The sequence below is a fragment of the Tauraco erythrolophus genome, chromosome 1, assembly GCF_009769465.1.
Source record: "Tauraco erythrolophus isolate bTauEry1 chromosome 1, bTauEry1.pri, whole genome shotgun sequence".
Taxonomy (NCBI): Eukaryota; Metazoa; Chordata; class Aves; order Musophagiformes; family Musophagidae; genus Tauraco; species Tauraco erythrolophus.
The window spans coordinates 22,387,151-22,412,795 of NC_141465.1; the positions used below are offsets into that span (position 1 = coordinate 22,387,151).

Consider the following 25,645-nt stretch of genomic DNA (forward strand, 5'->3'; position numbering starts at 1 on the left):
TTAGAAACTTCCATTGCAATAGGCACACCTGACATTTAGGTATCTCTACAGTTCTGACCACCCACTTAATAAAGGTCACTGAATTAGTTCGGTGTTTGCTGCTCAGCCATAGAAGTTCATTGCCCGGGATATTTATATAGAATCAATAGCAACCTCAGGCAGAGCAGAGAGTAGAAAACCTCTAACCTCTTCAGGTGTTATATCTGCATTTGACAGGAACTATGCATGAGTTGTATGGCTGTGCTGTGTTATGAGTGGCCTCCAGACCATAATCTTTCCATCGTGCTGCTAAAAACCTGGTGTCAGGAGACCATTCCATAGATCATACCTAAACATGATCAATACCTAAAATCACTTCTTAGGCGCGCTTGGTGACTGAGGGTATGTTATGCAGACAGTGCTCTGAGACAGCTCAACAGAAGGAAGAAGGGCATGGCATTTCCATGAGTCTATCTTTCAAATCATGTAACCCAATAAATGCAAGGTAGATAAGTTTAAGGGTTCATCTGAAACATTCTCACATACACAAGGCTGTACTGTAAGTCAATAATTCAAAGCTCTCAGCAGATGTAATAGAACTGAACTTGTTGCTGTAGTAGACTTTCCAAGGATCAAATTAAGGTAATTTGGTAGTCAAGGAACCATGAGAGATAAATGTTCTACTTTATAAAGATAAAAGTTTCTACTCAGTTTCTAGTTTTTGACCTACCCCTAACTTGGAACATCTCTCACTTTCCTAAGAGCAGAAAAAAGATCCTTCCTTTTGCAAAAAGAGACAAGGAAAAGAAACAGGAATTAAGGCTGTAGCTCAGTCCATATAATCTAAATGATGTGGATTGACTTGGTTGCTCTGTTCTCTCCCTGCCACACACCAAGTCCTTTACAGCATTTGCCATACTAGGTGAACAGAAAATCCATGGCCTCATAGCCACTAGTTTAGACTTTCTGAAGACTCCAATAAACAATGATGTATGGCTATGCAAGGATATCTTTTCTAGCTTTTCTCTGCAGCCATAATTACTAGAAATTCACTACAAAAATAAATAAATGAATCAAAGCTTTTATTTAAATATCATCTCTTGATCTCACAAGAAGCTGACTTTTATTGATCACTACGTTAATTAGAGCACAAAATCAATTCCTTCACCCAAACTATTTAATACCATAATTGCAAAGAACACAAAAATCATCATTTTTGAAGTACAAAACCATGTATGTGCTTTTTTAATTTATTCAAAAATTGGGTTCTATAGTGAAGGAAATCCCCATTTTGTTCCAGTTCATCGTCATATTCAGATATAGCTCTGTTTATAGACAGCCTCTGATAAAAATGACATTGTCCACAACATTTAAACAACATTTTCACCACATCAGTTTTATCTATGAAGCTCTATTTAAATAATGTAAATTGAAAATTGAAGGTAACATTTCATAATTGCAAGAGTAATTCTTGGTTAAGTATAACCACCAAAGCAGTAAGACTGCCATTATCCTCAAAGAATGCAACGTGGCCCTGCTCAAAGAGAGCAAGGCTTCTTTGACAGAATAAGCACTTGGGCTCTTCAATTTTCCAAAAAATAGAGCTCAATACCTTCATATATAGATGCTGTTTATAAAGATAGATAAATATTACTGCTCCTATTTTGCAGAAAGGTTAACTGGGATCATGACTTGCGCAAAGCCCAGCTCCAGTGGAACGTTGGACAAAACCTAATTCATGCCATTATTGCTTCTCCTAAAGTAGGTGAATTTTTAAAATATTCTGAACAGGTACAGTTAGAGAAATAATAGCAGGCTTGATATGCTTCAGCAGTACTTTAATGCTTAATTCAAGCTAAACATTAAGGTCATTAGAAGAATTTGTTGAAAAAACTGTTATGAAGCAGCAAACCGAGTGTTGTGCCTATCCAACTATTTCCCTTTACTGTTTCAGATGTAGCATTAACTGGATTGGAATAAACAGAGTGGAAAAACTCTTGCTTAATTGACATTTGAAAGTCACAATGGCTCTGAAAGGAAATATATTGCTTGGATTCAGGTGATTAGTCAAAAATATGAAAAAACAACAATTAAGACTACAGACCTAATATAATTCTATTGAAACTTCTTTTCTTTTTTTTTTTTTTTTTTTAGAAATTTAAATAGTACACAGTAAATTAGATTTTATTTCTGGAAAATTATGCTTTGATACTGCATTCAGCAAGCACTGGCTTCAATCAATGTCACGCTAAAGCTCTGTTATGCTAATAGCCGCTTGTGAGGCTGAGCAGGATGATATGGAAATCAGATGGTTGAACATGAATAGAAAGCATAGGCCATGTACAAGGGGGTTTTGAGATACAAGGGGTTGGGGGGACCCTAAGGTTAATCACATCATGTTCAGAACTGTTTTTACAGCACAGAAGAGTATCCTACTGCAAGAATTAAAATGGAGATAGAAAAGCATAAGCAGCAGAGAGCATTAGTTATGTTGTTCAAAACAGGAAGAGTGCATTTTGTCGCACTCTTTCTAGATGCCATTGTATGCATGACTGAATGGATCTCTCATTCTATTAATAAATTTATATGAAGGCAGCCTCTGCTCAAGTGTTAAAGAGTTTTAGGAAAAAAAGAAGAAACAAATACTTCGATTTTTTTCAATAGAATTTCTCAACTCTTCTCCAATCTTAATAGTTAGCAGAATCTCTAATCTGATGGGATAGATTGCATTCGTTTCTTTTTGAATGCATTCTTACTGAATGCTAAAGGTTATGCTGAGTCACCAGGAGCTGATAAAGCTGCTGATGTAGAGAAGCTTGACTGAGACAGCGAGTTCATCCCTCCTAGGTGAACTCTGGTCACCTCATAAGAAACATGGCAGAAGACTCAGAAGGGGAGGAGAAAACTACCACAGAAAAAAATTAATTTATAGCAAAAAGTACACTGATCTCATATCAAATACTAGCAACATTTTCTTCCAGTGACAGAGTTTTCTAAGCTAATCTTGTGATTTATGGTTCACACTTAATTCAACGATTTTAAGGGAATTTTATTATCATGACTTGTTCAAAGCATCTTCCCCAGCCCAGGTGCCCTGAGGTTCATACATTATATTGCTGTGATTTTAATTAAAAGTAGGTATTGTAGCAAGTTTTAGTCTAGTATTGCTACCACAAGCAGAAATGGAATTGTAACCACAGCAACTAATATCTGTTGGATTTTTGTGGGTTTTTTTTTCTAAACATCCTCAATTACCTAAGGCAGCCACTATGAGACCAAACTCATTTTACATAATCCAAACAATTTTCAGATAATGAAAACTTTAGTAATCTTTTAATTACATGTACTTAGATAAAATGTCATCATATACCATGGCATATGAGGCTTTATTCAAAGCTCATTGAAGTTGGTAGAAATTCTCCTATTGGTGTATGTGGTCTTTGGATCAGACACATTGAAAAAATAACATATTACAGGAAAAGAGTGACAGTAATACATTTTAAAGTGCTTAAATTATAGATTTGACAACCTTTAATTGCAGCTAATTTCAGATGATAGCGAACTGCAAAAGAAATTCTTCGTGAAGATTACTTAGACAAACTAAAGTGATAAAGGTGAGTGCTTCATTTTAAACTGTAATTGTTTATTATCCACAAACATACTTCTGTGACTGGTTCAAAGGGGCCAAAAGGAAAGATGCTGGCTTGTAAATGTTCTAAGCAAAACTCAGATAATGCTCACCGATAGGGAAAAAAGCTTTGAGGAACACAATAGCTGGTAAAGCATCAAGATTCTGCAAGACTGAGTTCTGCTTCCAGCAGGGAAGAGAGCAGACCAACCTAATATTCCCATCTACAGTCTTTTTCAGCTTTGTACATTTGTAATAATAAATTAATTTCATAATAATCCTTTGAACAATCAAAGTTACACCTGGTAGCATACTCAGCAGCTCTGCCTGGAAGTAAGAGAGTCAGTTGGGGTGATAAGATAAAGGCACCTTTCTTAAATTGTCTTCTGACTTTTTGAACCCCATCAACACCAGAATCTTCTTTTGCAAAGCCCTCAAAGACTTGAAACTGGATATCTCCATGTTCCTCTCAAACCCCTACTGCAGTGACAATATTCATGTGGCCACTTCAGTTCCAGTCTTACTAAACACAGATCAAGACTTGCCTCTAAGACATTTACATGGAGGATGACAGTAGAAGCCCCAAGCTCCAGCTGAAGTACTATCTACTTTGAAAAGAGAAGTAACCCTTGACATCGTCTATGGAGTAGGACTACTTATTTGCAGTTTGCTGGTTCCAGAGACTATCTTAGACAACAGTTGAAGGCAGTACAGGAAATCTTGAAAGAAAATAATGATCCCCAACCTTTGTGTGTCATTGGTTAAACTTGTCTAGAAGGTCTGGTAGATATTAAGCTTCCGGATGCTTTTGTGATACAAACGTAAAAGAAAACTGTAAGATCCTACTTATATACCTTGCTGTAACAACATTTGCCCTTTGCATGGCAGGAGCTGCCAAAAAGTGCAGATATGAAAGTCTAGGAGTTTTGAAAGAAGCTTTGCAGGGCTACTACTGCTGATGGAGTAAATAGAGGAAAACAGAAAATATGTCCAGTCTCAACACTAGAAACCTGGGCTGAGTCAGCACTTATTTCCTCAGAAGTTCAGAACTTCTTAATGGGTACCTCAAGTGATGTGTGTTTCTCAGGACACAAAGTTACTAGTGCACTATTAGCTATGACTAATGATAAATCAAGGGTGTAGCCTCTGACGTAGGAGCCATCACAGAAGCCTGAGGGGATGACATTTTAGGTCTATCACTAATTCAAGTCTTTCTTACCAGGGATAAACTAGTGGAAGTTAAGGGTGGTAATTTTCCTTAAAGTGAAAAGACTTCTCAATCTTATGGTGTGCTCCAATGATTAGGTGTGTTCACAGACAGAGAAGGATGTAACTTTTCAGCACGATAGTTATGATTGAGTTGCCTGGGACATGAGTTTCCTTTTTTTCTCTGCCATGCGTATCACGTTAGCATAGGAATCTATAACCATTCTCTAGTCTGTATGAGTGTAGCTGGACTTTGAAATAAGGGCATAGATCTCATTTTGTGGACATGTTGGTTTTTCTTTAACTATGCTCACTTCCATTGTCCATTTAGAGTGTTCTCTTTCTTCCACAATTTCTTCTTCAGGTGAATGGTTCTGCCAATAAAAACGACGAATGGGTAGGATGTGAGGATAACAAGTGATTGATGAAGCCCTTCACTAGACCTGTAATATTATTCTAAAATTACACAGGTGGAAGTGGTAAAGTAGGTACTTGATTTAGATTCTTCTGAAAAGCATCTTTCCATAACCTAGGGGAGTATCGGTAATCCACGGCTTGAATGCCATCTTTAACATTGACACTGCCTCGAAATTAATTCTAGTATGTCCTGCGTCAACAGATCAAATACACAAAATTAAAAGCATGGGAGGCAAGCAGGGAGAACTTCTAGCAGGCTGAAGGAAAGGAAGCACTGGGGAAGAGGAATCAGGTTACAATGGGGCAGTGGTAGAGAGCAGGGGGAAGCAAGGTCTCAGCAAGTTCATTACTAGGACCAGTTCTGCTGTAAGTGTCCTTCACGTGGCTCCCATCTCATGGAAAATGAGAAATTCTTTTTGTTTTGTTTTGTTTTCAGATAAGTCATGTACTAACACAACAGTGTGAAAAGATTACACTTCAATCATTTGAGAATGCTAAACCTTCCTTCATACTCGGACTAATTGTTCTAATCTTCAATTTAAATTCAGATTCTGAATTTCACATATAACAACATTTTTAGTCTTCAGTTGTTCTGAAACAGATTATCTCTGAAAGTGTGGAAACATAAGCATTTTTTTTTCTTTCTTTGCAAGAGGTGAAAGAAGTCTGGAGAATCAATAAATAGAAAACTCTAACTGTCCTATATATTTTGACACATAAAATATCTCTTTTATCCCTGGATGACCTAAAAGAAAGAAGTGGAATAAATCTGCACGGTGGAAAAAAAGAGATGAGAGATAAACAATAATGAAAAAGTAGGTTTGGTTTATATTCAAAGTTTCCCTGCCAATTTCAATTAACGTAACTGCCAAATCTGCATTTATAATTTTTATAACAAAAGTTGAAGCACAAGCAACAACAAAAATAACTACCAAGAATTTATTCTTCCTTCTACCTAGGACTAACATCAATAAAACAAAACTGTGAGAATAATTATAAAAAAAAAATCCAACTTTGTCTTTTACATAGCAGAAAAGAAAGGCATCTGCTTTCCACCTGCAACTCCCACATCCAGTTCTCTGAGTTCAGTAGCAGCAATTTTCCTGACCCTCTCCTCCTCTTTGTTTTACAGTACATTTAAATATTAAGATTAAATATCGGGTCTGAATTTCATCTCCGCATTAGACTGTAGCTTGCTCTCATTTAATCATATATCTCTATTTTATTATATCTTGTCTAGTCACCTCTTTGGAGTAGCCCCTGCACCTTATAGATGTTCCTGGAAAATTCCTTGCAGAAAGTCCTTCACTTAGTTTTGATGCATATAAAGACAGGCAGCACCGCTTCTGTCTGCCCAGTAACTTACATTACTCAGGGCTTTCTGTGCTCTAGACAATGCTTTTTAATTTTTTTCTTTTTCCTCAAGTGTCTGAAATTCAGGATATACCTTTCGCTCAAGATCAGATAGAAAAGATGCACTCTCCTGAAATCTCAGTACTTCAGGCCACTTGCTAATGTAAACTGTACCATTAGGGGATGGCTCATGCTTCTGTGAGTTTAGCAAACAAATTACGCCAACAAAAAGACATCTAATCTGCCACGATTCCTTTTGTCATGGGAGATAGCAGGAGGGTTTCCTGGTAATGTATTTAAATAAGAAAAGCATACCCCTTGCTGATATAGTAAGATTTCATCAAAATAATGAGCATAATCTGGTTACGTCCTTTAAAAAAACATGAATTCATATGCTGTAGAGATGAGCTAAGGAGATGATGAGAAGAGTAAAGAACCTAGATAGGCTAATGGGCTATATCTATAGTGAGAAAAACGACAAGCTCCTGGTTTGTTTACCCTTGAGAATAAAAAAGGTTGAGAGGAGATACTCTGCGCAATTTGAGCCACTGTTAAGCTAAGAGAGGAAAAGGAACGAGGAAGAAAAAAGACTATTTATGCTGACTAGCATTCAAGGAGTGGGGCATACAGTAGTTTTTCTGTTGAATAATACTGAGATCTTGTCCAAATTGTAATGTGGCTAGCAGCAATTTAGCAAAGAAGGTAAAGGGAAAAGTGAATGGATTCATGTATTGATTTCCACGTTCTTCTTGAAGGAAAAGTAAGTGATTTCTTCTTTTAGAAAAAGGAAGGGAAAAGTTGCAGGGAGCAACACCTCAAAAGACTTTTTCATACACTAATCTTCAAAGACTTATGGAGAGACTCAGAACCCACTGCAGTAAGAAAACAATTGCCACTGATTTGAGCATGCTTTGGGAAAATTAAAAAATATTTACACATTCAACTTGTTAAAACTTTCCCAAGCTAGAGTTCAACCACAAAAAATAAAAATTAAAAAAAACAAGGCAGGTGCTTGATCACTTCTTGCACTTGCTTTACCTGGGTTTTCTCCTGGAGAAACAGTATGAGTGCTGGCACATACTTGGTGCCAGAGTGAAATGAGCCAGGACGTCACAGTACAACGTGCTAAAACTTCAAGTACCTACACTGCCACTTTTCACACTTACCATTGAAGAAGAATTATCTGACCAGATCTTCTGCCTTTCTGTTCTGACCACTACCTGGCATACCCAAGAAGACTTGGAACAGCTGGAAATGAAGCTGAGTACTGTGGACCAGCACTTAAATGCTTGGTGATTAATGTGCTCAATGTTCACTTGCAGAGCCATTCTGGCCCATATACTGAAGATTTTATATTTCTATGAAATCTGAAGTCATTATAGTATTCCAGTTTAAGTTCAGCTAGTGGACTTCTGCCAAAGTAGAAATGCTAAGGATTTCATGATTTCTAGACTGGTCTTCAAAAGGTTAGGAAATGTCAGAACAAGAAAGTTCCATATTTTAATCTTTTCCTGGGATACAAAGAATTCTGAATTTCATTCTGTGGCAACTTTTTCTCTTTAATCTGAAGAATTTCCCTATTTTTAAACAAGAATGATGCATTATTCTTTCACTTAAGGAAGAAACAAATCCAAAAAGCCTAATGTGCACTGGTGTCCTTACCCTCTTCTGAAAATTTCTATAGGTGGTAGCAGCAGGCAGACAGGCAACATATCACAATTTTATAAAGACTTGAGATTTCTGCCACTGAAAGATGACACTACAGTGCGAAGCATGATCTCATCTCTTCTGTCACACACCGACCGCCATTACTGATATTTTATAAATCCTCAGTGTCTCAGATGAAGGTGATATATTCATGAATATACTAAAAGAAAAGCATTCATCCTACATAGACTTTCTCTGCAAGAGTCAGAATGGAGAAGAATAAAAAGAGATCTTTCCCATTTACCAATTTGAACCATCTGAACAAGACAATTTCTAGTCACAACACCTAATAGAACTTTGTTTAAAATAGAGCCCTTTCTATTTTATGTTTCATTTTGCATCACTCTTAATAGACCGTTAAGTCATGCCAGGGTGATTTATGTCCTGAAAACTTCCCAGAGCAGAATGAAATGCAAATAATATGAGTATTTAATTAATATGAAATTTGGAAAATTCATGGCAACTGTCTTATCTATTTCTCTCTTCCCCAACGTGGTAGGGAAGTGGAGTTTTTGTAACTTGGCTTGTCTCCCTTTACTTCCTTAGTTAATTCCAAATACTTAATTTCTATCCAGGTGGCAAAAGTATCTAGTTATTTGCTGCACGTCACTTCTTTCTGGGAAGATGACTCATAGCATATGATGATAAATTAAGTAAACTTGATCTATTGCAAGGCAACTGAAATGCGAAGAACTGCATTTTCACTTGGACTTAGTTGAAATTAGTTTGAAAACTGAGTACTCTATCATATGAATGAGTTTTTGGATGACTAGTAAAAAGGTAACTGAAACATCAGACACATCCTCATAGATCTTTTATTTGAACTTTAAGTCCTCTGTCTCAAAGCAGTATAGCAACTGCTTTTGAAACGAGGGTCAGCGTTACTTTCAGTGGGACTATATGAAATTTACAGGCTGGTCCCAACTTTTGTGCTTCTTTTAGCAATTATTCTCTGGCCCAACTGTCATAAGAAATCCAGCAGAATGTGACAATGAGAAAATGCGAACTTGTTCATCTGGGAAATTCATCTAATGAGTGAAATAGCAATAAAAATGCTCTAAATAGGGATAAATATCTTGTTTCTTAAACCCATCTGTTGTAAATCCTGTCAAAAATCTTTTCAAAAGGTTATAAATAAGAGAATATCTATTTTAGAAATGGGCAACACATCTATTCCTAGCAGCAAATCCAAACATGATGAGTAATCTGGAATAGAACTGCTAAATTCACCAGCTGCCATCCACCTCATGTAGAACCATATCTCATTTTGTCTATGTAGTATATACCATATGTTAATAACTGCTTGAATCAAACATGGTTATTGGTAATCCCACTCCTGATTTTTCCACTCAGGCTGAAATTTAAATAAAAATATCACAACTAGCAGAATATAAATATTTGAAACAGGCAAAAACTGAATAGAAAATGAAAATGATTCTGTTTGCAACAAAAATTGCAATCCTCGAACATTAAAAATACATTTCTCTTTTCATCAGTGACAAGCCATTGAAAGAAAATGGTTTGGTCTTGTTTAAAACACAATAGAGACAAAACATGTCTGCTTTCAATTGGAGGTAGCGATGAAAGGCAGAGGTATCTAGGTAATTCTCAGGTGTTATGAAAGAATATAAACTTTTAAACTGCTCTCCTGCAGTTTAACGTATACATAAATATGTAAATATACTTCTGTTAAAATGTCACCCTCCTAGAGAGCTGTGAGCTTAATAACATTAAGTAGTGTTTGTTTTAGCTTCCTTTCCGTAAGGAGAGGTATTCTTGCTCTGCGCTCCAATTAAATTCCTGAACAAAAAAACACTACAAGATTTGACTCACCATTCTTGTCAAATGACAATTTTAACAGAAGATCACTTGGGCTTCTTTGTGGAAAACTGGTGGTGGAGAGGGAATTTATTTTGTTTTGCCTTACTGAGCTTTAAATTTAAAAAAAAAACAGGATAGGTAGCCACCTGCTTTGTCTACTCTTGAATCAAACAGAGATATGAACTGTAGAAATAAGTTTCATTTCAGGTCCTTCCTTAAACAAAAAATAATTAAGGTATATACTACCATAAGGACAGCATTGCCTTTCTACAGGTACAGGATCAGATAAAAGTGATCTAAAGAAACTTATCTGCATATACTCAGCAATCACTACTTACACACTTCTATGGGAGTTCTATATGTTAAGTATCTTTGGGATTGGACTTACTTACTTATCAACAGTAATCACTAAATTAAATAATTTGAGAAAGAACATATGCCCATATAATAATTATTTTAAGGTCAACCATTCTAATTTATGGTTCCTGAATAAATCATGTAAAAGAAGAATTTTCTTTGTACCAGATGTTCATTTGCAACAAAATAAAATAGTGTAGGCAGAGAATATGCCAAATTGACCACATCATGCTCACGCAAGAGGATCATATACCTGAACATAAAGTAACTTGAGACCAAGGGCTTCTGTATAAGCTTTGGAGATGGAATCATGGATGACTCAATGGCCTGAAAAGTCTTAAAAAAGAATCAGTGTTCTGAAACGAGACACCATCAACACTGCTGAAACCTATAATTTTCTTATGAATCGCCAGTCATCTATTTTATGTGGCTTTCACAGAGCCTCAGTCTCTACTTTGTATTTTTTTTTCGTGCCTTTCTTATAAGAGTGAGCAACATGAGAAAAATATTTAGAAGTAAAATACTTTTAGTCTTGTAGCATTTTCTTAGTGAATGAAGAAACAGCCATAACATAACCCCCTTCCTAACAGACGATTTACATTAGAAGCATACTAAATTCATACTATATTTTCTAAGCAAAGGAAAATTTTCTTACTAGCTTACTAATTTCCTGAGAACTAGTATAATGTCAAAGTAATACAGTAGTGACTGGGGTTTAAAGCTTCTATCAAAATCCCAAATGGGGAACAGTGAATTTCCATTCTGCACAGGGAATTCTCCAGGTGTGGATAAGCCATGCCATGACTGCGGAGGTACTTAGCTTGGCTCTACGTATGCTAGTTCAAGTAAGCTAATAAGCATGGAATCACGTTAGTTCTGGAAACAGAGGTCTAACCTGGATTTTATATTTAAATTAGTCCAATTTTTTTTCCTCCAAAGTAATAACAGTGAAGGGCTGAGACAAGTTCAAACTCACAAACTTTAGACAAACACATATCTAATGAAAGTTTTGACTAAATAAAGACAGACCAAATCCCTCAGCAATCTCCATAAACACCAGTACTGACTTTTCACACTAATCCAAAAAAATCAGAGTAACCATATTATTATTCTAAAAGATACACCTAAACACAAACTACAAAAATCAGAGGAGCAGTGCAACTGGTTAAATTATTTAGAAAATCTGTATAGGCACAGAGTAAACATCCGTGAAAGAAAATTAAATAGTATTTTCAGGATATTTCTGAACACCAAAAGTGAATTTCGGCTACTGACAGTTGCAAATTTTCCATTATGCTCAGTCAGATTTCCCTAAATAAATTTTCAGAAGTAATTTCAAAGGCATAGGAAAAAATCAGATTTTCAGTGTTGGAATTCAAAATCCAGAGGTTGTCTTCCTCTGGAATTTTTATTCAAAACAATCTGCATCCTACACAGTGCATTCCAAAATGCACTTCAAGATGACCCAAGGGCAAAAATCAATGATGAACTTTCTTAACAAGCACGGAAATCTACTCCATCCCCTCTTCAATTTCAGGACTACTTCATTTCAAAACTCTTTGAAAGGTACAAGAAAGACAGGACATGCAAAGCCTGTGCTTTTACTGCTATGCAATAAAAGCGTAATGAACTGATCGTTTAGGGCCTGGTAGAAGCTCACTGAAGTCAATACAATCCTTTCTGTTGATTTCAATGGCTTTTATACCAGGCCCTTCAACAGACTGTTAAATGAGTGATTTTGGCTCAGTATCACCACACCCACCCCGTTTTACTGATTGGTATTTGTTGGTGATTTGGCAAATGCATTTATACATGACACAGCAGAAAACACAAAGTTCAGAAATAGCACTTCATCAGTCAAAATCACTTGCCTGGTGTTAGACAGTTAAGACTATTAAGCACCGGCTGCTAATTTCAGCCAGTTAAATGCTGTTGCAAATGAAAGATGAAGCATTGCATGAAGCCATGCTAAAATGGATAGAAGGATGGTTACTTACCAACGGGGCGAGCTGTTGACATTACAATGGTGTAGTGAGAACATAAAAAAGAAATTAAAAAAAGAAAAGAATATCTGTCAGAATGCATGACGTGTAATGTTACCTCCCGCTATGGATACTACCGTGATCGCTAACCCTTCAAATGACAGCCTAAGTAAAGTGTTTACTGTTGTTACTCGTTAGTCACGTGCCACTATTATCATATTTACTTGAGCATAGCATCTGAACAAGCTGACTGGAACCATTCTCTGAGAAACATTTTTATTATCTTCACATGTCATCATCAAGTATCATTGTTATTGCCTGATAAAAGAAAAATGGCATTGCATTAGCACAAACTTTTAGATCCCGATTAACACATCAATACAAGCCGCAGACTATCAAATGTCATGCCAGTAGATGCAAGGCGTTTGCTTTCTGAGTCAAACACCAATTGAATTTTAAGCATGGTCAGTCAGTACAGCGGTAAGGGCTACAGAAAGCCCAGGACGGTTTTTCTCATTCAACAACAGGCATGAAAGCTTACAGCACACTGCTTTTCTCCTCACTGACAGTGTTGATGAAAATATAACAAATAGGCTGAAATGGCCACAGGGATTTCAACCCAGAACCTCCCAAATTACTGCTCAGATAACTTCTATTTCCAAAAAAAAAAATGTTGCTGAATGATCGACAGGTTAATACCGTTTCAGGTTGATATCAAGACTGAAAGCTGCTGCTGCAACAAGTGATTTCTTGATTACAGCAACAGCCCTTCATTATACTTGTGCCGGGGAAGAGGGCTGACAGTCCCTCTGTTAATAAAATATAGACATCCCCTTCAGAAGAGCTGAAAAGTTGGACACAAAATTAACTCCAGGTTGCATCTGGGTAGGTGAAACTTGCCTTATTTTGGCCGCAGAAGTAGTTCCACGTTTCTGAGTAACAGCACAATTTTTTTTTCTTTTTCTCCTTCTTAAGAAAATAACCAGCTCTACATGCTTATGTGCAGGCTAGAGTCAAATGTAAGACATGCAGATTCAGAGGTAACACAGCATGGAGGAACCTTCTTAGTTCTCAATCTTTCAATGGCTTTATCCTTACTATGGCATACTCATTTCATTTAACTATTTCAAGCCTGCTGCCCATTCTCACCCATCATCTATTTGAAGACTTTCTGGCTTCTACTATTATGGACATATTCCTTTTTCTGCAGGGAGATAAGGAATGAGAGTGATGTGCACCTTTCCAAGAGAGGGCATAAAGGCTGAATCGGAGAATTCAAATTCTTTAATCATTTGTGACAGTATAACACAAACTCCCTGACTGCATCCTTATCCCCTGCTTTGAGAAGATGGAGCCATGAATGAGAGAGCCAAGGATAATGCTGTTGTTACCAGGTTTGCAGCTGTAACTACACAACACATGCAAGGACCAAGGCACCCTCAAAGTAAATTTTGAAGTGCTATGTGTTTTTGCTTCTCTACATGATGAGCGGTTATGGTAAAAGCAGTTTCAGACAAAACTGGCAAAAGTTACGATTCAGAATTAAGGCTTCCTTTAATTAAAATGACCTTTGTTCCCAGTCCCTTTCAAGTCAATGAGCGTTTGGTCAATCCTTTGTTTTCAGAAAATTCAGAGTTATAACCTTTTCCATTGAATTTCTTCACTTTTCTCATTTTCTAGCATATCCTGAACATTTAATATGTTTATAACATTGTGGCTTTCTTTGTGTTGGATAAATACTATGAATTTGGCTATAAAAGACAAACTCGGGGGAAAAATACCCAAGATAATGAAAAGCTGCTTTTACAGTAGGAAAATCGATTAAATTATATATTTCCTTGGGTTTTTGCACCTTAATTTCATCCGGTTCAAGCTTGAGTGATTTCAAAGGATTTTTTGCTTGGTTCTAGCTATTGTTTATATCACAAGTCTGGGCAGCAAATCTGAAAGCCTTGCTCCAGTAACGTATACAGCGGACACCGTTCTAGGAGTGTTTAAAGGCTGTTGAATTGGTTGCCAGATTTATTGGATACCATGATTCTGCCTGTGACAAAGGAACAGACTAAGAGTATTTCTGGGCGTTCGCTGTAGTGACTATTTTTCTCACATTACAAAATGGAAGAACAATCTCTTACACAAGCACGTTGCAGGTAAACCTATTTCTTCAGCTTGAAACAGGAAGAGCTGCATTATCACTTATTGTCTAAAGTGAATACTGAGGTAATATTTCAGCAGATGGATTATCACGATACTCTCTTTTCTTTGTTATATACTAACATCTCCCCCCCTACGAAGCCACTCAGTGCTTTTTTTTCCCTTTGAATTCAGCAAATTAAACTGAACTGTGTCCATGCATTAAATGGATGGAAATGGAAGCTGGCCTCTTGGGTCAGTTGACCCCAGTTCTAATAAAGCAATCCATTGAGACTTTGAACATTTGATTTAATGTGTATGAAAAGAGAAGAACAGATAAAGCTAAAAATGTTTTTATTAACCTTTCAGAGCTCTACTGAAAACCGCCAGCATGCACCACTAAACTGTGAAATAGTGTCTGCTTGATATCCATTGTGCCAAATTACTGCTTATCTTTTGGAATGAAGTAATAACTATTATATTCTATTTACTCATATCGAAATACTAGCCTAAAAACTTTTTTTCTCCCCATAATCTTTAGCATGACTGTATCTACTGTCATAGAAGACATTTTGGCAACTCATTATTCTGTGTGTCTTAAAACCTCCTTACCACATCAAACAGCAGCACATAAACACTGAGCGAATACTAGAGACCAAGAATACTTTAGGACAGAATATGTTAGTTTCTACCTTGTAATACTTACAAAATTTAATTAGGATTTTCTTTTTCCTTTGGCTAGGGTTTATCTCAGATAAAGAGTAATAGTAGAGAGTTTAATCATGGCAGAGCTGATCACATAATAATATTATCTGAGTTACGTTTGGCATTAATAAACAAAGTTACTTACTATATTCCTTATACTTATTAGAGAAAGGAACTTGAATAATAGCCTAAACTGACAGCTTACATATTAAAGTCTATGCCCATGGTTATGTAGTGTTTGCTTATGCATGTATATACATCTGTTTTTCAATAAAAAACCATTGAAACAGTTCTTCAGCTGCAGGGAGATCCTATCCTATTGAAGTCAATTAAAATTTTGCCTGAGATATCAACAGGACCAGGATTTCACCTCTGTTGTAAATCAGAGCAGCACCCGCAATTGCAAAGGGTATGTGAAACCCAAACCATGCCAGGTAAGGATGTGGCCCATTTTGTCAGAAAGCAATTTATCCTTACAGGACACAGGCCCTCCCTCCACGGCAGCACTCACCTCGCACAGTGAGGGTAGCAGAGGCTTCCACTTTTCCAACTCGATTCTCAGCAATGCACGTGTAGGTTCCTTCATCTGTGCTCATGGCCTTCTTAATGCGCAAAGTGTAGTCATCCTTGATGTCATACCTACGTTACAGAAAAAGAATGAAAACTCTTTCTGTAGACAACAGAAATGAACGAAAACTCTCACCTGGAATATGCCAGCTGAATCTATCTTGGAGCCAACTTTGGAAGATAAATTATTATCTAGCATTAGATAATTCCACCAAGCATTAATCTTCATGACAGTTTTATTGCACTCTGCATTAGTTAGAAACTTTACATAAAATTAGTATTGCTATGTTCACTCAGTATGAGGGCTTTATTAATAATATCATTCACTTTGTCCTTGATCTAGAGCAATAAGATAAAATTAAGCTATCAGACATCAGTTATCAATACATGACAGCTCAGGTTTATCATGCCTTTAACTATGTGAGCACATTTTACCTTTTGCTCATTTGGAAATTTCCCTTTATATATAGTTTTTCTCTACAGCAGCAACCCCTTAGGGAAACTGTGAGGATGATGGTAGGATCTGACACTACATGATTACAAACAATAAAAAATATATTTAAGCTCTGGAATGTGTGTTTTATTGAAGAGGCATATTAAAGGAGATTTATCAATTTCACAGAAATACTACAAAATGATTCATTAAGGGTGGACAATAACATTTTCTCTTTCTTAAAAAAAAAAATAGAAACAATCCAATTGTGCTTTGTCCATGTCTTTGTTTCTACTGTTGTAATACTTCTAAAACTATGAGGGTGTATAAAATTTGAAATAATACAAAGTACTTCAGCATGCAGTGAGTATTCACTCTCAAGCATTTAGAGTGCTTATACCCAGAAAAATATTTTGAGTTAAATTGTTGTTATCCTGCAGAAGTCATGCTTAACAAACTATTTTAGGCTCTTATCCAAAGCTCATTAAAGTCAACGGGACACTCCATCTTGTATGAAATGTCTTTGGCTCTAAAATCAGGAAAACCCTGATTTTCAGCATAGATATTTTATTCCTGAAATACTCTCTTTCAAAACTATTTTCAACAGCATTTCTTCTAGACGTAATAAGCCCATGATACCTTAAGTCACCTTGAATCTAGAGTTATGTGCAGATTCTCATGTATAAAATAGTGAAATACGAACCCAAAACTAAAGAAAGACCAAGACTTCAGGAGACATCAATACTCTTTCTCACTGTACACACACTCATGACATAACTTCAGAACAACTAATTTACCTTTTCTTTGTTACACAGTAAAGACCTTGTTGACTTCTTCAGCAAACATACTGAAATCATATGAAAGAGCATCCTTAAATGTTTTGATGAATAAGAATGTAATGCAATTAGTTATAGGAATGGTGTGAGGTTCTATGAATATTTTTAAATGCTTTGGGAATCTGAAACATTAATTTCTGTGTACATAATGTACATTGCTGTTGGTTCTTTTAGTATAGATTTGTAGAGAGAGCACTGTGTGCTAACAGACTTTAAAGCATCTTAACTCAAAAGATCCTGTATGTTGAAACATTTAAAGTTCTGTTATGTCTAAAGCTCACAACATCAATTAGAGCATTGCTAGCAATTCCAGGAATAAAGAGGAGCCAAGAAATCTTTTCACACTCACCACAATACGATACAGTTTCATTCTATATTCACTAAGTCCATTCTACTCATTAGCAAAAAATAAATTAAAAAAAATCAAACTGAGGCTAACCATTCTGTCAGATAAACGCATATAATATCCCTTTTGTTAGAAGTTACACTTAATTATATCTATATGCAGTATCTCAGGTTTAACTAAGGAACAAGAGATATGGCAAGGGGAAGAATACGTAGATGCCATGGCAAACTTCAGAAAATTTCAGGGACAATTTTTTTGTTAGCATAGTACCATTGGGCAGGGGGAAAGTTATGACACTAGAGAACTTAATATGCAATTTCTAGAGCAGTACAGATTTATTGCAACTACATTCAACAGACATGTGATGTTGAGGAACATTTATTCTTGACTGCGCACAAATTATGTCATTTTGCATGCTGTGCTGCACTAGCCAATGGCAAACAGAAATCACTGTTTTCATAAGAGAGAAAAGGCAAATTGTCTCCCTTAAAAATCTCCAGAGTATGACAACAGTATCCCACAACGATGGAGCAGTTACTTGTCTTTGGCGACCACAGAGTTGCAGACAAGAGAAAATGCTTATTTTCTTGACATAAGGCCAGCCCTAGGGCACTAAAAATATAAAGTCGTATTCAGCTCCTGTAAGATGGGAAAACTGAGATCAGTTGTAACATAAATATGAGTTGCATATAGGAACCACAGTTATAAAGCTGGGCAACGATTAGCCATTTATTTCCTTGCTTTTTTTCTGTTTTTTTTTTAGAACAAATAACATCCCTATGGTTCACTTATCGCTGCCGAGATGAAAACAGACAGGCAGCAGGACTGTATCTGACTGAGCGGCTGCTTGAACTGGGATGCAGCAGGCAACCTGGGACAGGGCCCTCCAGTCTGCTGTGGGCTGCAGCTGACTCGCTCTTCTTCATCTCACCGATGTGCTGGTGCCGGCATGCCAGCCAGCTGCCTTGGAGGCTTCGACAGCCTTTATGCTTGCACCTGCCAATCATGCAAATTGTGCAAAGGCTGCTGGGGGAACGAGCCAGCTGCATGGCATGCCAGGACGCAGAGCGAGGGAACAGCCATCGCCTCCCACTCGGGTCGTGAAATGGAGGGTGGCGTAAACATGTCATTATCATGGCCCAGTTATGAATTACTTCCAAGGAGACGTCCAGCTCTCCCAGTCTGCTTCTCCAACGAGGCCATACTGGATTTTTGGACCACCCTGACAGAACCTGCCATCTAGCAATTAGATTCATGCATAGATGGACCCATGGGACATTATAACCATCTGCTGTCCTGAAGTACTGATATGCTGCCCCTCAGTCATCTGTTCCACCCACGTTGTCCCCAGAAGTCACCACGGCTCAGTGACGAGCTTTGACAGATGAAGCAGGCAGGAAGGAAAGAGGAAGAAAACTGGTTTTTAGTCTGATCCACAGGAGCTTGTGTGAGAAAAAGACCATGAAGTAACAAGGAGTGAAGCCTGAATCTGTTTTCAGTTTCTCAAGCATCCACCTGTGCAGTCTCAAACAGTGTCTCGTCTCCTCTCTGTCCCAGAGCTTCATAGTCCCATAGTAAGAAGTTTCCACCCAAGTTTCTGGAGAAGTTCACTCCAATCTGGATTAGTGCTACCGGACACTTGGGAATCAGGATCAGGGCCTCTCTGACTGCTAATACCAATCACAAAGAGAAGTTACCAGGCTCCTGGATTAATGATGGAGCAGAAAAACAGAGCGTACTGGTTAAGTTGGTCCTAACGTTGCCAATGCACTAAGAAGGCAATGCCTTTGAAATATGTGCAGTGTCAAGAAACACCTTCGGACATGTTGACCAAATATTGCTGACTCCTAGCCAATTGATGCCAACATTCAGCTAAAAACGTAGGGCATCAGACATCAGTTTCCCATGTTTATGGCCATCTAATTGATTTTACTTCTCTTTGTCAAACATTTAGAGGTGCTTAGCCTTCCAGTTCAGCTTAGACTTCAGCCATCAGACTGAGCTGGGAGAGGTATTTTTAACAGCTAGTCAGCCTGTGCCTAGACATAAACCAGCCACTTTTGGGCACCATGTTACATAATTTCTGTTCTACAAGTAATAGTTAGAGCAGGTCTGCCTTTAATTAACAAAGAAGGAACGAGGGGAGCAGGGAACTGGAAAGGAAAAAAGAAACAGAGAAACAACAAGCAGATGAGAAAACACTGCTGGTGAGGAAATTCTAATAGAAATTGGGTGATTTTGAGTGAAATCTGGCAGTCTCTGGCACATATGAATGCATTCATTGTTGCTAGTTTTGATTAATGACAGTTGTACAATAGTGTGCTGACAGTCACTGCCATACAGACACAATTTTTTTTGATATGAAACACTGCTGAAAATGCAACCCAATCAGATTTGGCCCCTGAACAACATGTGCTATCATCACTGTACCGTGAATTGAGATTGATTGGTAACCAGCTGTGACAAAGTGGGAAAAAGAGCCTTGTCTTTTTCAAGAAAAGAAGAGAAGAAAAATAAAAAACTGAATTGTGTCAAAACCATTACCATCTGCTCAACCAAATAACAAATAAAACAAAACACATTAGCTGTTTTTAAGTATCACAAATTAATGTACTGAGGTTGGATTCATGCACTAGCTTAAGCATCTAAGAATAATCTTGAATTAAACTGTTTTTATCACAGTCATAATTTTTTTTCCCCACATTCCAAAGTCTATCTGTCCATACTCAGCCACCAATCTTCCATGGTTATCAAATAAATAATAAAAAAAAAAAGATAACTACCTAACATAGAGAGATTTAGCAATATGCTTTTTTGCATTTGATATGCATTTTACTGAGTGCTTCACAGAACTCCTAGATTTACAGATTTTCAAAACTGTGCATATATAAAAATATATGCACCTCTTTATCTTTCACATGCACAGGTATCAAAACTGTGTCTGCAGCTGGAATCATTACATTCTTAGATGTCTAAGTAGGCCTAATTGCTAATACAAGGATGCTCTTGCTTCAGCAGAGTATTTTAAAGTTATGAGAATGCATTAATGAATTCAACAAATCCAACTCAAAAAATCGTATTTTTGCTAAAGGCAATTTGGAAGACAAAAAGCGACATCTTCACTGCTATGAACTGATGCCACTGGCCTCAAAAACTTACATCAATTTATATCAGGCACCTATTTTATTCTAAAACGTTACTGTAAAAATATATATATATAAAAGAATCTTTGTATGCAGGGTGTGTAGGCTTTCCTTTTTTATCGAGATGGCACAAAAATTACTTTGCTCTATTTTCTTTTGCCTGTTTGCCAGGCTATTTTGCAAATCATGCACAAAGCTTCAAGATTACTCACAACATCAATGATTAGGAAGCCCAAATAGAGAGATGCTACTGGCCAAAACCAGAGTAAACAGGAGGTAGTTAAGGAGGCTTAAGCTTCTGTCTCCACTTCTCTTTTGTGGTGCTGGCACTTCAGCTCCCCGCACAGCGCCACAGCTTTTCCCTGACTCCTAGACTCTGTGCCAGATGGAGGGAGTCAGAGAGAAGCTGCAGTGAGATAGGAAGCGTGAGTTTGTTACCTGCGCCAGCCTTGTGTGATCCAGAAGCCCGACGGAGAGCTTTCATTCCCGTCGCTGACGCAGCCGGCCCTACTGCCAGCTCCCTTACAAGAAACGGGCTTTTTTTCCACTTCCATCCCATGCATTGGTAAGTGGGAGAAGAAAGAAGCACAAACCTATGTGAGTGACAGCTTTCTGAGGGAAAGATAAAGGAGTCTCTGGTTTTCTTTCTGTAGCAAAACCTGAATCAGCGACAGAGAGCACATCAATATATGTATTCGTGTGCACTGATCTCAAATTACTCTGTTGTACCCCTGAAATCAAGGCTGCTTGTTGCTAGGTGGCTCTAAGACGCTGCTTACAGCTATGATAAATGGAGCTACCAGGGACCTGTCCCCAGGGCGCCAACAGGACGGCTGCCACTCACATCTACATGTCCAGATTCCCATTTATTCTTTGGCTATGCCATTCATGTCAGAGAAAGGTATAAGGCAATGTGACATTACCTTGAATTTCTTTGTGTGAGGCATATATGCAAGCAGTCGTATAAAATGCTTCACTGGCCATATTCCAACAAAGCAGAAAAAGAGCTAAGTGATAGAGGCTACTATTCACTATTTTGATTTTCTTAAAATACAGTGATAGCAGGTTCTGCTTTAGTCCAAAATCTTTTATGAGTTGTGGTCAGCAGATAATTTGTAATTTCTTATAGTAGGCACTATCAGTTGCAATAATATAAAACACAAACCCACACTGCACTGTGCCTTAAATCAAGGCATACAATAATATGTCCTAAATCTCATAAAAGATGTATAGAACCATCACAGTCATTGGGCCAACATTGTGAAACCACACCTATGTCCAAGTAAATGGTGTTTTCCAACTTCTCTGGAACCAGTACACTGTGCAGTACTACTCTTACAGGCAAACATACACATGTGACTGCATGTAACTAGTGTTTCACAAAATCAGTAGCCATGTGCTCAGGAGAGAACCAAGTAAGAAAAATGACACCACTTTTTTATTAGCTTTGAAGTAATTTGGAAACAAACAGAAGTTAAGAACAAAACATTTATTTGGGAACCAGTGACTCGGTAAACTGTCTATAGTGATGCAGGCTCCATCTTTTACCTCTACATCTCTGTTTGCACAGAGAAGTACTCACAGGGAATTACCACATGATAATTACCCAGAATAGGCTTCTGATTTGATTTTAGTTCCAGACAGAGCTCCACATTTCAAAAACTGGAATGATGGTGGAAGTATGAGCTAAGAGACCATGTAATGACTTGGCATGGAGACCTATCCTCCTGTCCGCAGAAGTAGTCCTTTCCCTCGCAGATGAGACACATTTCTCAGGCACTTAGGGAGATCTGTATTATTAATGTCTAAGTCATAAATTCACCCATTCAGAAAAGCACCCTTGATTCTTAGGGTTATCTGCTCAGCACATGGCACTGAAATTAATTATAAGGAAAAGCAAAATACTGGTTTTGAACATTTCTGGTTTTGAAAAATTGAAACAATACTGCAAGGACTGGAACATGGCAACAAGATCTGAGCCCAAACTGGCATCTTGCACTCATTAAATATGGCTTGATGCATTTTTATTAACATGAGCACACATATTATGAGTAGTCTGAAATTATCAGAATTTGTGTAAACCTGTCTATTATTATTTGCCTTAAGCATGATGAATGATTGCGATAAACTTGTCAGAGAATTAACTGAAATATTTTCTAATCTGTATTTTGAATCAGTAATCAACTTTGAAGTGGTAATTAAAGATGAAGTCATGTTAATGTTTTAACGAAAGTGCCTTCAACATTACAGTTGAGCCAGAAGTCAAAAAGTACGTTTCATTAATGTTCAGTAATTCTCAACACAAGACTCACCAATAGGAACTGGAAAATGGTTCTTAAGAGTTAAAACTTTAACCTTGCAGTGTTTTCACTGACAGTTTTTGGTTGGTTGGTTTTAACTGAGATAACAACTTTTGTATTCCATACAGGGATGGAATGTACTTAAAACAGAGGAAGTCTCTGTGGGATAGCCATTCCAATAGCATCAATGATGCTATGGTCAAAACTCTTGAATCTTGCTCTCACTTGAACATAACTACCAGCTTCCCTCTCCCTGCTCTCCTGAGAGTTTTGCAGAAAAACTGCATGATTAACTATCTTTACCTTTTCTAGAATTTTAGTAGTCAATAAACTGAAAATAGTAAGCCTAAACTGTGATATCATTATACTTTTCAAGAAAGCAAGCCATCTCAATATTCTGAAACTTATAAATACAATGTATAAACTATGTGATTACGAAGCTTTCACTTGGTATATTAGAGCACTAAAATGCGTAGTTTAAGTGAAACTCTACATCAAGTTTTCTTGGGTTTCCTTCCTGCAAAAGCATTTATTTACTGCAGCCTTCCATGACTGGAAAATTCAGAGAAATATGTTTGAGACTACTACTACTGGCATTAAATTTTGTTTCTGAACTCTGCTAGTGACTTCAACAATTCTCTGATATTTAACAATTTTAGGATGTAAAATATCAGAGAATAAAAAATAAACCATTCTCATGATAATCCTATTTCAAGTGCACTGCCAGTGCCAGATCACAAATGGTTCACATAGCATAAAGAGAAAACGTGTAAGCAGGACTGCTAGTTGGCACAGTTCCTTACTGCTTGCTCTTCGTGGAGTTGTAAAGCTCTTTTCCCAACCTTGACCCTTATGTAAGCAACTGGAGACTGTTTTCATGCATCCGCAAACAGACTGCCTCAAACAACAGCTCTTCTTCAGCTCTGTGGTGAGAACTGACACTTAACATGAAGTCAATTTAAATGTCAATGTTATTAACCATTTCTCTGCTCATCAGGCTAGCACAGCCATGTGTCTAACACTTTTGCTCACAGCATTTAATATTTCACACAAATTGAATGGCAGATAACTTCTGGGTTAGAATATAGACTTCTGGGGTAACCGTGGGATGATGTGTTTACAGGACATTTATCATTGCCATGCCTTGAGGTACTTCAAATCTCAAAAAATACTCTAATTTACACTTTCACTTGGCCATATATTCCTCAGAAAACTGTAAGGAATATTTTTCCACTTACAGAACAGGAAGGGGTCACTGACAGGCAAAATACCAACCAGAGAAGAGGGATTCTCAACCAAAAGAACAACAGGAGGGAGTACCCCACCAGCACTGGGGCACATCATCTTGATGCTATATACACAAAAATAAACCAACCCCTGCCTCCCTTTATCTCTCATCACCTCTCTATCTCTAAATGTTATCTCTGGCTTTACAGGAGAAGTTTCCTCAAACGATCCAACATAACAGCTAAACCATAAATGCTTACGTTGCTCTCCACTGAAATCCGCCTGTGTTCAGTTAGGCCATACAGACTCTCTGCAAGTTGCCCTGCAGCTTGCCCTGTGCCAGCCATGGGCTGCATTAAACTCAATATAACAATATCCTCTGCAAACCACCTCTACTCCCTCCAGATGTACGTAAGAATACAAATAGCATATTAAACCTCTTTCTTTCACTGTCTCCTTTTGACAAGCTATTAAGAACATCCAATCTTCTCCCCTATGCTCCTCATAAAGGGAGTTAATCTCTCCTTGATGCTTTAGCTTAGGAAACAAAAGATGGGCATGCAAATCATACTGGATCTAACCAGAGGTGATGAATAGTACACGTGATACAGCTAATATGAAAAACATCCTTTTTCCCTGGCCCTTTATTTAAAACCATTAATTGTTATTAATTGCAACCGAAATTTGCTGATGTAACCAAAGATTATATCCATTACACTACTAAAACACTCTCTTTACTCTAATTAATTTTCAATACACATTAGACAGCATTTTGTTACAATCTGCACAGAGATTAACTCGACCAAAGCACACAGCACTGTAGTGTTATTAACTCATATTTCATTGAAAGGTCATTCTCCCCTTGGTTGTATCTAGAGGAGGCTGCAGTTAAATACCTTACTATCCCATCCACAGAATATAAATAAAATTATGTAGCATCACGTTTATTCTTAAAAATTACTGTCACTCTGTCTTACAGAGTCTTGTCCTGCAACCATGGAGAAATACAAATGCAGAACTTCTCTATCAGGACCTTTCTGAATCTCCTCTTGAAAAAATCTAACTTTTCTGAGTTTATTGAGATAAAGTTTGCTGTCAGTTGCACTTAAATCCATTTCAAAGATTTGCATCTGGAAGACAGTAAGATATTTTTAAAATGTCACCGTTTACCCTTAGTTTTGAGCTCACAAGAAGCTATGGAGGAAAGCACAGAAGTTATAGTACTTACTAAAAATGCATACCTATCAGAAGTGTGACAGACAGCACTTCTGCCCAGGCTACGTGTATGCAATTACTTTTCAGGCACAAAGAGCCCAATTTTTCAAAACATTGCTAGACTAACATCTACACAGACTTTTGTTGTTGGAGCTAACACATATCTTAGAATAAGTTAAGTCTATGCATTAAGAATGCATTTTACCAAACAATTTTTAAATAATATTCCTGGTCTTTAGTAAATAAGAAAGCTTACTGTGCTGTTATTATTTTACTGGCGTGTATCACTG

At 37.3% G+C, this 25,645-nt stretch overlaps 1 protein-coding gene across 1 annotated transcript in view; it reads right to left on the reverse strand.

Annotated features, from left to right (window-relative positions):
- ROBO2 (roundabout guidance receptor 2) overlaps positions 1 to 25,645 on the reverse strand; it is a 442,630-nt gene that overhangs the window by 75,155 nt on the left and 341,830 nt on the right. The window contains exons 6-7 of the mRNA XM_086631322.1: positions 15,800 to 15,927; positions 12,466 to 12,477 (exon numbers count right to left, since the gene is read on the reverse strand). Of these exons, the coding sequence (XP_086487448.1) occupies positions 12,466 to 12,477; positions 15,800 to 15,927 (140 nt within the window). The remainder of the gene's footprint in view (positions 1 to 12,465; positions 12,478 to 15,799; positions 15,928 to 25,645) is intronic.